The sequence below is a fragment of the Haliaeetus albicilla genome, chromosome 9, assembly GCF_947461875.1.
Source record: "Haliaeetus albicilla chromosome 9, bHalAlb1.1, whole genome shotgun sequence".
Classification (NCBI taxonomy): Eukaryota; Metazoa; Chordata; class Aves; order Accipitriformes; family Accipitridae; genus Haliaeetus; species Haliaeetus albicilla.
This window is the reverse complement of record NC_091491.1, coordinates 33,820,938-33,833,320: the sequence shown is the minus strand read 5'-3', so window position 1 is coordinate 33,833,320 and position 12,383 is coordinate 33,820,938. Positions and strand designations below refer to the sequence as shown.

General features: G+C 39.1%; 1 protein-coding gene and 1 long non-coding RNA gene across 2 annotated transcripts in view; one reads left to right on the top strand and one right to left on the bottom strand.

Moving 5' to 3' along the window:
* LOC138686900 (uncharacterized) overlaps window positions 1–12,383 on the top strand; it is a 131,815-nt gene that overhangs the window by 33,028 nt on the left and 86,404 nt on the right. The gene's annotated exons all lie outside the window — the stretch shown is intronic.
* HRG (histidine rich glycoprotein) lies at window positions 230–11,751 on the bottom strand. Its single transcript, XM_069792598.1, is given in 10 exon segments — window positions 230–1,032; window positions 1,034–1,500; window positions 2,142–2,228; window positions 4,269–4,385; window positions 6,092–6,141; window positions 6,144–6,257; window positions 6,771–6,858; window positions 7,922–8,029; window positions 11,482–11,621; window positions 11,624–11,751. Coding segments are annotated over 10 exon segments (1,725 nt in total). The 5' UTR covers window positions 11,679–11,751; the 3' UTR covers window positions 230–533.

Sequence of the window (12,383 nt, the reverse complement as noted above, 5' to 3'; positions counted from 1 at the left end):
AAAAGAGCAGAATGTTCGTAGCTTTCTGGCTTCTTTTCTTAACATCTAAACTGCTACTGAGAATAAATTTTAGAAGGCTTAAATAAAACACCCAAGAAGGTCACAGTGGCAATGAAATTCTGATTCTGGACAACCACCCTGTAAATTTTATAGATCTGTTCAGTGTTCAGATTGCAATAGTTCTGAGAAGTCAGAACATGTTTGCAAAAAGTCTTTGGCACTCATAATTATGAATGATGAGAAAATGAAAGATTTTAGATGGTAGTTTTCACTGTTAGGGAATTTTCCTTTTTGTCAGAACTAAAGGAGCATTGTTTGCTGGGGAGATTTGTACCCATTCACATTATCTGAGGGACTCAGAATTTTCAGCCTTTCAGTTACACTGGAGTCAGAGATAGCTGGGATCAGGAGGCAGGTTGGAATACTTGTCTTAATCATTATTTTCAGTGCTTCTCCTCCCTAGAAATATGCTTTTTCCCCTTCTCCACATACTGTTCTCATTCATTGTACAACTGTCATTGGCCCTGCAACTCTCAAGCCAGGAACATCTTTCTCTGAGGTAATGTAGGAGGATTTTCTGCCATGGAGCTATGTGGAAATAAAGGCAAACTTTTTGGAAGAACAAGTGTGGGGTTTCCTGGGCATGCCTTTGATTATTTAGTGTGATCTGGAAAACCAGGAGCTTCTGGTATCTGCTTTAGACTTGAGCCAGTGAAGGGAATACCTTCACCAGTGCTGGAGGAGTGAGGGTTGCTCTGGGATAGCTCAGGAAAATTTGCAGTGGGAGGTGTGAGAGAATCTGGCTGATTTAGAGCTGGAATGTGATAGACAGCTCCTGTTATTTGGGATGGAAAGTACTTTCCAGATATGCTTGTCTTGTTGTGGTGATGTCTGTAATAGTGATGATAGAGATGAGGAGGGTGTCCTGGAGGAGGAGCATGATGTCACCCACAGTGGGGAGGAGGATGGTGGCGATGTCATCTGTGAAGAGGGGGAGAAGGCCAGTGTGGTCTACGATGGGGAGGAGGGTGGGTGATGTGGTCCATGGGGAGGGGGAGGACAGTGTGGTCCATGATGGGGACCACGAGGAGGATTATATCGTCCATCATGGGGGGGCGGAGAAGAAGGAAGATAATGTAATTCCTCTTGGGAAGGAGGAGGATGATGTGGTGCATCATGGGAAGGAGGAGCAGAAGGGGGATGTTGTGGTTCCGCTTGGGGAAGAGGATGTGGTCCATCATGGGGAGGAGGAGGAAGGTGGTGATGTGGTCCACCGTGGTGGGGAGGAGGAGGAGAAGGTCCTTCATGTCTGTCTTGATGTTCTTCATTGAAACTATGGTTATGCTCAGGGTCTTTAGGTCTGGATTGAGAAGAGGGTGAACATCTGTACCTGTGATGATGTCTGTGACGATGTCCGTGACCAAAATGTTGATGGGGATGGGGATGTCTGTGTGTTTATCCCAGAGTTGAATATCTGCATCTTTGCCCATAGTCATGCTGCTGTTTATAAAAACACCAGGGGAGGAAGTATTAAGTGAGATGTTAATAGGACAGAAGAAAGTGCTGAGAAAGAGAGAGAGGTGTGACTTAGTAGGTTTGCATTTACAGTTCTGGTGATCTGTAAGGAAAAAAAATCCTGTGGTTTTTTCAAGATAGAAGAGAAGGATTAAGTGATAAAATGCCAAATTACTGAAAATCATCTGGAAATACTACACCATAACAAAATGAAACGCTATAACCAACTGAGCAAAATTTATGATGGATCAAAACAAAATAAAACCCACACTGGAGTAGCCGTTGTAATGTAAACTGCAATACCAATTATGATAAAGATCATCTGCCCTCCTCTTGCTTTCTAAAATTCCTTTGAACTTGTTTGCCAATCTCTACTCGCTTTAACGAGAAGTATGATTGGACTGAGAGAAGACACCCTTGGAGGGAGTAGTAGGGACAGCTCAATTCCAATTCATCCTCTGATTGACCTAGCAGTCAAAAGCCAGTCTGTCCTGACATGCTGCATCACACCCAGGCACTAATAAAGGGGCATAAACAACCGTTGCAATCATCTGTGAGTCTGGACTAAGTGAGGTTGCTGTAGCCTGCATGAAGATATAGCCAGAGACATTTCAGTAAGGACATACTCGGAGATGGTAGATTTCACAGCTTGTATCTGTTCCATCAGGTTCATCTGGATCACTGATAATTCTTGCCTTGCAGAAGCCCACATGCTAAGCAAAAGAAAAGAAAAAAAAAAGCCAATGCACATCTGGGTTCTTGAGGTGGAGTTAATAGAAGCTACTTGTCGTGGTTTAACCCCAGCCAGCAACTAAGCACCACGCAGCCGCTCACTCACTCCCCTCCCATCCAGTGGGATGGGGGAGAAAATCAGGAAAAGAAGTAAAACTCCTGGGTTGAGATAAGAACGGTTTAATAGAACAGAAAAGAAGAAACTAATAATGATAATGATAACACTAATAAAATGACAACAGTAGTAATAAAAGGACTGAAATGTACAAATGATGCGCAGGGCAATTGCTCACCACCCGCCGACCGACACCCAACCAGTCCCCGAGCGGCGATTCCCTGCCCCCCCACTTCCCAGTTCCTAAACTAGATGGGACGTCCCATGGTATGGAATACACTGTTGGCCAGTTTGGGTCAGGTGCCCTGGCTGGGCATGAGAAGCTGAAAAATCCTTGACTCTAGTCTAAACACTACTGAGCAACAACTGAAAACATCAGTGTTATCAACATTCTTCACATACTGCACTCAAAACATAGCACTGTACCAGCTACTAGGAAGACAGTTAACTACATCCCAGCTGAAACCAGGACACTACTGAAAGCTGAACATTTTAAAAGTTAGGCTAGTTCCTTTGATACCTAAGTATGTTTATATAACTTAGCCAAATCCTGAGCTTTTTGACCAGTGATACTTGCCAGTGATTAATAATGATTAAAATATATGCCATTTTTGAGTGTTCTTGACTGTGAAGACCACTTTGCCATGTGCATCTAGAGGGCTATTACTCTCCACCTTACTTCTCTTTTGATGTCTAAGAAATTAGCCAGCTACTCATGTCTCCAAATTGAGTACTCTGTCCGTGACTGATTTTTACTCCTTTTTTTCTGTCTTTGCTTGTCAAACATCTGTTCAGAATGGGCTATTCTGAAATTTTGCTCAAAGTCCTCAAAAACAGTCACTGTGTAGCTATGCTGTTTCACACAAAGCTCAAGGTAGAGCTTTCTTCCATATTTATTTTTTGAAAAGTAATTTGTTGTAATCTTTTAGCATTACTTACCTTAGCATCCTGTTTGCTGTGACTTTCACCTGCTGTACAGTCATTGTGTGTGGAATTGCTCATGTGAAAGAGCACAGAACTTGGGTAAGGGGTTCTGTGTATAATCTCTGTAGTGGACGCTTTATCTTTGATATATGTTTGGGCCATTAGTAGCCTACTATGATCAATGATTACAAATGTTAACAGCATTTTACACACACACACCAGTGGTGGCAGCATTGAGAACAGAATTCAAAACCTCCAGCTATCTGGCTTGTGCTTCATTCTAGTGAACTTTTGGCTCCGCTACCAGTCCATTCACAACCTTTTCTAGTCTTCTGGAGTATAAAAAGTCAGAGAAGAAAATGGATGTAGATAAAACAAAAGTTCCACATGTTTTATTTTTTCCATATTTTTATTTCATTCCTTCAATTTCATTTCTGGGGAATAATTTATTCTGAAATAATGATCTTGCCTAGTTGTTTCTTTGGTGTAGAATATTATTGTAATGGGAAGGTGGGGTAAAGCGAGTACTTTGATAGTAATCTGCAGATAAGCCTGAATTATTCCACTCTCCATTCCCCTGTGGCAGAGGAAAAAAAAAGTAACCCTGGGCTCACTGGGATGACATAATACATGTATTATTTTCAAGATCTATGACTCATGTTAGTGTAAAAGCTTTTATGAAAATAGCATGAATATTTACTAAGGAATGGCCACAATTTGAATGTGAAAGCCAGATCCAGACTGAAAAGCTCAGATTTAGGTCTGTAATATGCCAGTCTCCCATTACATTTAGATTTGAGAGTTCAGACTGGCTCCTTATAGAATAAAAAGCAGCAGCTGTAAAATTAGGATCTGGATTTGGGCATGCTGGATTTTTAATTTTGAGTTTGGGTGCATGCTTATAAGAGACACTTGGAAATATTGTGGGAAGATCTTCCTGGTGCCACCCATTGTATCAGTTCTTATTCTAAGATTTATTTACAGCATGCCAGTCATCCAGAAAATCACATTCCAATGCCTGATTTGCTTGTTGTGTGGATTTGGAACAGTTGGTCTCTTTTATAGAGAATCCTAAAATGTGACCTTCACAGGAGGCAGTCTGAAACCAAGAGGTCAAACAAGAAGTGGTAACTAGGTGTATTTAAAGTCCTGTACTTTTAAAAGCAATCATACTTAATATTGTTGTCAAAATCCTGTCTACCTCAGGTTTCATTATCTGTGCTGTTCAAATGTTCATACATATACATGTATTCAGTAAGGAAGATAGATTAGATAATTTATATCTTACTTGCCTCACACCTTTGTGAGTTCCAGGAACGATTGCTTTATTTCTTTGTCTAGTCTGTGTATGTTATAAAACCTGTTACTTTCACAGCCTGTGTTTTCAGGAAGTAGCATCGTTGGTCTTCTTCCTAAATTGAACTGCTCCTCCCGTGAAAATGTAGAGATTTACTGGATGGCAACCACCCTTTTCCAGTAATGGGAGTGCATAGTACTACAGTGCAAATGTTAATATTGGAATGAAAATCTGCCAGTAACTGTGAGATTGTTGCTTTCTCTGTTGTCAGTGGCATTATTCACAGAGAAGGCATTACTCCATAACAAAATGGGAGAAGGCCTTTGTGATCCTATTAACATCCATAAAGAGGTGTTTCATTTTAATTTCCAACTGTAGTAGTATGTATGTGCACACAAGTTTCACTAGTTTAACTAAACTGGTTAAAAATGGATGCACATACTTTGTGATATATTTTTTTAATCATAATTCATAGTTTCCAAGTGTTATGCAGTCCGTTGAAATCCAGTGGTACAATCTAAATTGTCACTGTCGCTAAAGATGGCAAAGTGTGAAGACAAAGCATTTAGGAAGAAATCCACGAATCCAGGCAATCTGAAAACAGCCTCTTGCTAAATGGGAGTAGGGATGCATACTGCATAGCACTACAGTGTAGAACACTGTCAAGTTTCTGAGCAATATTAAAAGCTGCAGGGAGGTGGGGTTGGCATACTATAATTTAAGCAGATTCCAAGATCAACGTGTATTATGGTAGGGACCATGGAACCTCATTACAGAGGTGTCCTGAAATGGCACGTGTTGGCAGAATGATCCTGTGTTGTTTAAGTGAACATCTCCAGTATCTACCAACAAGAAATTGTGGTGATGTGAGTGTTATACTTTAAATCACCTAAAGGATAGTCTTCACGTTGACATCACTCAAAGGTGGAGGAATTATTTGCCAGAGCCAGTAGTTCTCCAAGAGGTACAGCACAGATACAAATTTACCTCCTGTCCTTCAGTGCTCTCAGAGTCCTGCTTTGCTCTGCAGCAGAAAGTCAAAATGATTCTGAGTGTGTTCCACTTTGTGTTGTACCCATGTGCTAAATATTCTAAGAGTAAATTATCTGACTTCAGTTGACAGAATGTATGACTGTGATAATACACATGACTACATCTTGAAGAACTCTGGTCAGTAGTAAATAAACTCTTGTATGTTATGATATGATAGGTAAATAGGCATTCAAAATAAAAATATACACACAAAGAAGGCTCTGACATTTTGGATGCCATCACACTGCCATAGTTTTTAGCAGATGAGAAATCCTTTTGCTTTCATGTGCCTAAATTAAAGTTGATAACAAGTCTTTGCAGAAGCAGAACCTTCAACTTTAAGCAAATGATTTATGCTGAGAGGTGACAAGCAATAGTTCTGATCGTAGAAGGGTTTGAGTTCTGGTCCCATGGTTTTGGAGCTGCTCACAAAATTTTGTTGTTTATAAGTAATTCTAGGACAAAATGTCACTTACCATCTTTAAAATCTTTTCAACTTTGTCCACGTTGAAGTAGTTTGTGTGTTACTCTCACCATTGAATTTCTCCAGGGCCTTTTCAGCAATATTTTTATGTTGCTTGGTGACATCTAAGACTTCAACTTTCACAGGACAATCTTTGCACTCTAATAAATCAGGAGGAACTGTGAAAACAGAGAATTTGCTAATATTGCAATGGATATTAATACTCTTGGGAGTGTGCATGTGCCTTTAATGTGAACTCATAATGAGAAACTGAAATGCAAGTGTTTCCTTGGAAGTGAAACACTGCACAAATATGGGTTTGTCCTGTAACATGAAAAAAACCCAAACCTGTGAAAATTAATATTCTTATAAATCTTTTAGCTCCACCTTAGAATCTTACCACCCAAATGGACATTCTTTCCAAGTTTACTTTTTTTCTGATATTCATTATCATGTTTTGGTGGACTGGAATGGTGATATCATCTGACATTAATAAAGTCTGCTTTAGAAGAGTAGGGTAACCTTAATTCTATTACTGCTTCTTAACATTCCATTTGAATTATCTAAAATACGAATTGCAAGCAGATGAATGAATCTGTTACGGTTACCATACACTAGTGGTGCACAGACTTGTAATTTGGTACTAGGGCTGGTTTGAGGTATGCATTGGTTTACAACAGTGATTATTTTACCTGGACTTAATGTACAATTAAATCCATACAGCTTAGATTTCTTCAGCAGCTGGCTTGTATATGTGATAATCTTACATTGCCCAAAGTCCTGAGAGGAAAAAAGAATACGTGATTATGATGTTATTTTCACTGGATTTAATTGGATGTAGGTGATCATAGAAATTATACCTCCTCTTAATGTACAGTACTTCCAAGAGTAACAGATGTGGTCATCAATGGAATGTTTGATCCTGTACCACTCAGAATTTGTGTTCAGATAAAATGGGATCTCCCTCTACAAGAGCCTTTATTTTAATTCTCAGTTTGCACAACTGAGTAGACAATGGAAAACTAAACCAGCCTTCTCAGTCATTCTAATACTTATTTACAGTAAGATACTACTAGCTAGCAGGGGAAGTGAGGATGCCAGAGATACTCAAGGTTACATAAATCTTTATCAAAAAGTGGATGGACCTTTTCTTCCGTTCCTTTTTCCCATCTTAACACAAAGAGTAAATGCTCTTCTCTTCTCTTCTCTTCTCTTCTCTTCTCTTCTCTTCTCTTCTCTTCTCCTCTCCTCTCCTCTCCTCTCCTCTCCTCATGGCCTTCCTCCTTTGTCCTGTGTGGTAGTATCACCACTCTCCTATTTAAATAAAGTCTTGGATTGGTAGTTCTCATCCCAGGCTGCATCACTGGACTACAACAATAAAGGACAAGTATTACTACATATCATATATGTACTGACACTACCAATATTTCACATTGTCATACCACAAACACTATGACAGAAAACTGACAGAATATAGCACTGGTATTTCTGGCTAATATACTAGGAACATGCTTTAAAAAATAATTTTTAGGGCCCTTTAGTTGTCAGCAAATTATTCTTAAAACATCAGTACTGCTACCAGCAGTGGAATGTGAAGTATAGCTCCTTTGAGACAACTAGTTAAATAAAGCTGCACTTATTTGAGGAGTCAACCCTTTTCCAAACCTTTCACTTATGTTTAACAACTCTAGAATTCAATAGATTTTATTTTATTTTATAGTGAGCCATATTAAAGCCTAGTCTTCACTTAGAGATTCTATGACACAGAAATTTCTGGGAAGTTCAGATGAAGATCAAGTTACTGCATTATTGACATAGGACTCTGTGTGGGTGCATTACTTGCCATGCAATAGGTGTCACTGTATTCACGAGACTCCCAGTGTCTTCTGGATAATACAGAGCATTCAGTGTGCAGCACATCCAAAGTTAAATAGAGGACTGATGAATTTCCCTGGAAGAGAAGTGCAGGTCAAGAAGAGTTTGTATACAAGAAGTTTGATCTGAAAGAATTTTTGTTTAAGTAGGTATGTTTAATCTATAATGTAGCTTCCCCAGTTCCCTGTTAAGGTTTTTCTGAGCTGACAAATATAGAAAGAGTTGAAGGGACCTTTGGAGGTCATCTTGTCCAGCCACTGGCTCAAAGCTAACTTCAAAGTTAGATTCAGCTGAGTTCTGTGTATCACCAAGACAGATGTTCCACAACCTCTCTGGGCCATTCTGGTACTTAACCACTTTCTCTATGATGTTTTTTTTGGCCTTACACGTAGTCAGAGTCTCCCTTCCTGCAACTTACAGCTGTTGCCTCTTATCGTTTTGCTGAGAACCTGTGAGAAGAGTCTGTTGTTGACCTGGCACCCATCAAGTAGGGAAAATGCCAGTGTTAAAAATCTGCCATTCCACCTTTCTGATTTTCACCAGAACATACTGGTCTATTAGGAAATCAGTTGTCTAGGCAGCCAATTATATAGCAACATCCATTTCAAATGCCCTTAGTGACCAGATAGATACACTTTCAGAATTTTGCTTCCTGCTCAGTTTATTCAGGGGGTGATGCCACAAAGCTGTAATAATCCGTACAAAGTCAGGAGCCTTAACTCTGAAATTCTTCTAGTATGTTCTGTCTCCTGACCAAATAGGATGGAGAATCAGAATTTGAATTTGGTTGCCAGTGTCATGGGATGTGGTGTTAAGAATTATCTGTGGCCCACAGAAACAATTTTGTATTTTTCTGCAGGAAAATGAATCTCAATTCACACTTGGAATGGATTATTTAAACTTCATGCAACCCTTGTATGGACATTCAGAATGAACACAGATGTATTTTATTTTGTCATTTAGATAAAATGATACAAAGCCTTTCACTGTGAATAAGTGTCCTCAGGTTTTATGAAATTTCATCCATTCAGATGCCTTTTTCAGAATGTTCCTGTACAGACGAGACCTTGAAAAAAGAATTACTGCAGTCTAGTGTGATATTTTTATTAGTGAGAGTCCACCAGTGTCATGTTAAACACTAGTTTTGCAGTATGCATATGTCTTAGCTTTGTCTCTATTTTTGAGATAGGGGCTAGGTGATTTACACAAAGACACATGTTATTCAATGGCAGAATCAAGAAAAGAATATAGTTCTTGGGGACACCCGTCCTGCCCACTAGCCACATGATTATTCTCTGCTTGGGGGTAGTTAGTATTTCTATTTTATTTTATAAAACCCAATGATTTCAAGCTGCTAGTCAACATATTAGTAAAATGCAGACAGAGAAGAGAACAGAGACAGTGAGAAAGACTATTTTTTTCTGATTTGTATTTATGGAATTGCACTGAATGGAAAGGTAAGACAGGTAAGATAGGCTTTTGTAAAATGTGCTATTCACTAGGAGCCCTCTAAAACTGAAGTGACTGAATACATTCACTTTGTCATCCAAACTTATGAAATGCTAAAGAAGCCAATTCATCCCTGGCAAATATTTATTTTTTTCGGCAGGATGCATTTGGATTCAATAACAGCTAAAGCAGAGCTTGGGTGAAATTAAGTGTCTACATCTAAATATGCAGTAGAAAATTCCTCTGTTCATCTGCTGGATAGCTCTTGGAAAAAAAAATTATCTTATATGGTGCCTTCTTGGTTGTTTTAAAAGCATCTTGGGCACCAGAGTTCTGCACTGCACAAGCTCAGAACTGTTCTAGTGTGAATACTTGAGTATCTCATGCTTCTAGAACTCCCACGTAAATCCAGTAGAGAGCTGGCTGCTAGGAATTGCTCTGCTAAAGTTTCTAAGGGGGCTGATGTGATATACTTGATGCACACTGTTGCATGGAGATAATCAAAATAATGTTCTGGTCTCTTTTTTTATATATATATATATTTATTTTTTTTAATGTCATCATGGCAGTGGAGCCAACGTAACTTCTTGCACAATAGTGTACATGACAGCATGCAGGACACCACACCTGACGGCTTTGGGTCTGAGAAGGTACAGAGACCTTACAGGGAGAATTCTTTAGCAGTAAGATAGATTAGAAGGGTCTTTTCTGCTCTTGTAGACTCTATGTGATAGCTGAAGCTGTGGCCCTGGACTGCAAAGACAGCAAAACTCCTTAAGGGTACAAAAAAACCATAAGCATGGTACTCTAGTGGTTATAGCATTCATCTGGAAGTGTGAATCCTCAGCTCTGGTCCCTATTCCAAGTTATGGTTCTATAGTTTATATAGTCAATAATTGGTTAAAATGCAGAAACACTGAGATTTTTTCTCTTTAGAAACGACTGTGGTTTTTCCCATTCATGCAATGAATTTTGCATGTCTTACTGCCCAGTGGCTCCACTTAACAAGGGTGGCACACACATAGCTGCATGGCAGCAGCATTCTACAAGGACAGGAGACTTCAGGGTTTAAATCTCTTAATGCTGAAGAAGACTGATTGCTTCCTAGATGAGCTCATTAACTACCTGGCTATTGTGTAAAACCCAATAGTGTCATTTGCCACATCCTTGTCTTTGAAAAGCAAAATAATCCATCAGGTTTTTTGAACGTATAGCTGAAGACCTGCAGGAATCTGGGCTTTGGGTCACTTTCTGAGCTTTTGCTTGTCCTAACAGGCAGTCTTCAGTAGCTCCATCAAAAACTAGCCTGTTTTTTCAGTTGCCATACTGAGATGTGTAATACACTTCTTAAACAGTGCATGTGTGCCTGGATTCTACTTTCATAGCCAAGAAGCTAAAAGGTAGCCAGGTGCTAAATCTGCATATCCTGGTCTTTTTTATCTACTAGTTAAAGAAATTTTGTATTCTGTTGTTTTTTCTGCTATTGATTTGCTTTGGCACTTAGGCAGTCATTGAGAAAGGCTTGTGTATCCTCTCTAGGAAGGAGAAATAGGAAATGACTGATAATGGATTCTCTATCCAGCCCTTCCTCTGTTTTCCAGAGTGGCATTTTCATCTCCTTTGGCTTCCTCTGCCTTTTTCCCTTCCCTCCAGTTACTCAGCTATCTCTAAAATTAAGATAATAACAAAATACTGGTCTTGCAGGAAATATTGATCTATTTAATGTTAAACATTGCAGATTAAAGAAACCCTCCGAATATAAATTTTGAACACAACATCTGAGACCTGACAACAGACAGGACAGATTAATTTCCAGTGTTGTACAAAGCTGTTCAGAACATCTTTTACACCAACATCCTGTCGGCCAAGAGAATAGAGGGCATTCAGCATCATTCAAAATCAAGCTTAGGTACAATAAATTATGCACAAATGAATATTGAGATAGTGTAAATCAGAGCTGATTCATTGAATTATGTCAACATTGCTCTGTTAAAAGCAATAAACATAACCTTTTAATGATCTGGCCCATTATTTTAAAATCACAGCCTTGTGTAAATCAGCCTTTAAATTGATACTTACTATATGTAGTTTGTGTGCATCAGCAACACGGAATAAACCAAACCCATAGCCATCTCTGCGATGTCTGTTGACCAAATCCAGGGCCAGTCCTGCATCTGTTTCAATGGTTTTACAGTCTGCAGGTGTAATGCTTGGTTTTGGGGGGCATTAGAGCACTGCAGTAGTGTTAGGAAAAAAGCTGAAGCTAGAAGCAGCATTTTGTTTGCGGTGTTAGGTCATTTCTGCCCATGCTCTGATAAAGCCAGTAGTCTGCTTTTAAATCAGAGTAGCCCACTGAAGTTATAAATGAATGCTAAAAGGACATGGTTGTATATAAATTTAAGTGTTGTGTCAGAAGACCATTACCTTGACCCTTGATTAACATTTGCAAACAGCGAGTAAATGATTATATAGTGATTGAGCAGATTTTGAGGAAAGTAGCATTGTAATACTCTCTGGACTACCCATCAAACAGACTATGTTTGTGATTCTTTAAGCAGGCATTTTGCAATAGTGTTTTACTATGAAAAATACTTAGCTTCTAATAGTGTGCTGCTGAGCCTGGCATTAAGAAGGTCCAGTTTATGTATGCAGGTATTATGCAATCTTGGTTTTCTGTTTACTGTAAAACAGTTGAACTGAAAATATGCTGAAATATTTGTGGTCAAATGATGGCTGTATTCATATCCCTGTTTTAACAGATCCTTACCTAGCAGAGAAGTAGTGAACAGGAAACAAGGAGATCACTCAGATTTGGAAAAGGATGTAGCTCAAGGTACACTTGCAAGCTGGTGGTCTGTAGCTTCTATGTGAGTGCCTGCTACTCTTCCAGCTTGAGAAAATGTAGAGCAAACTTCTATCAGCTTTATATCATTTCAGACTGGTACACAGAATGGGACTGCCTGGCTTAATACTGATGTAAT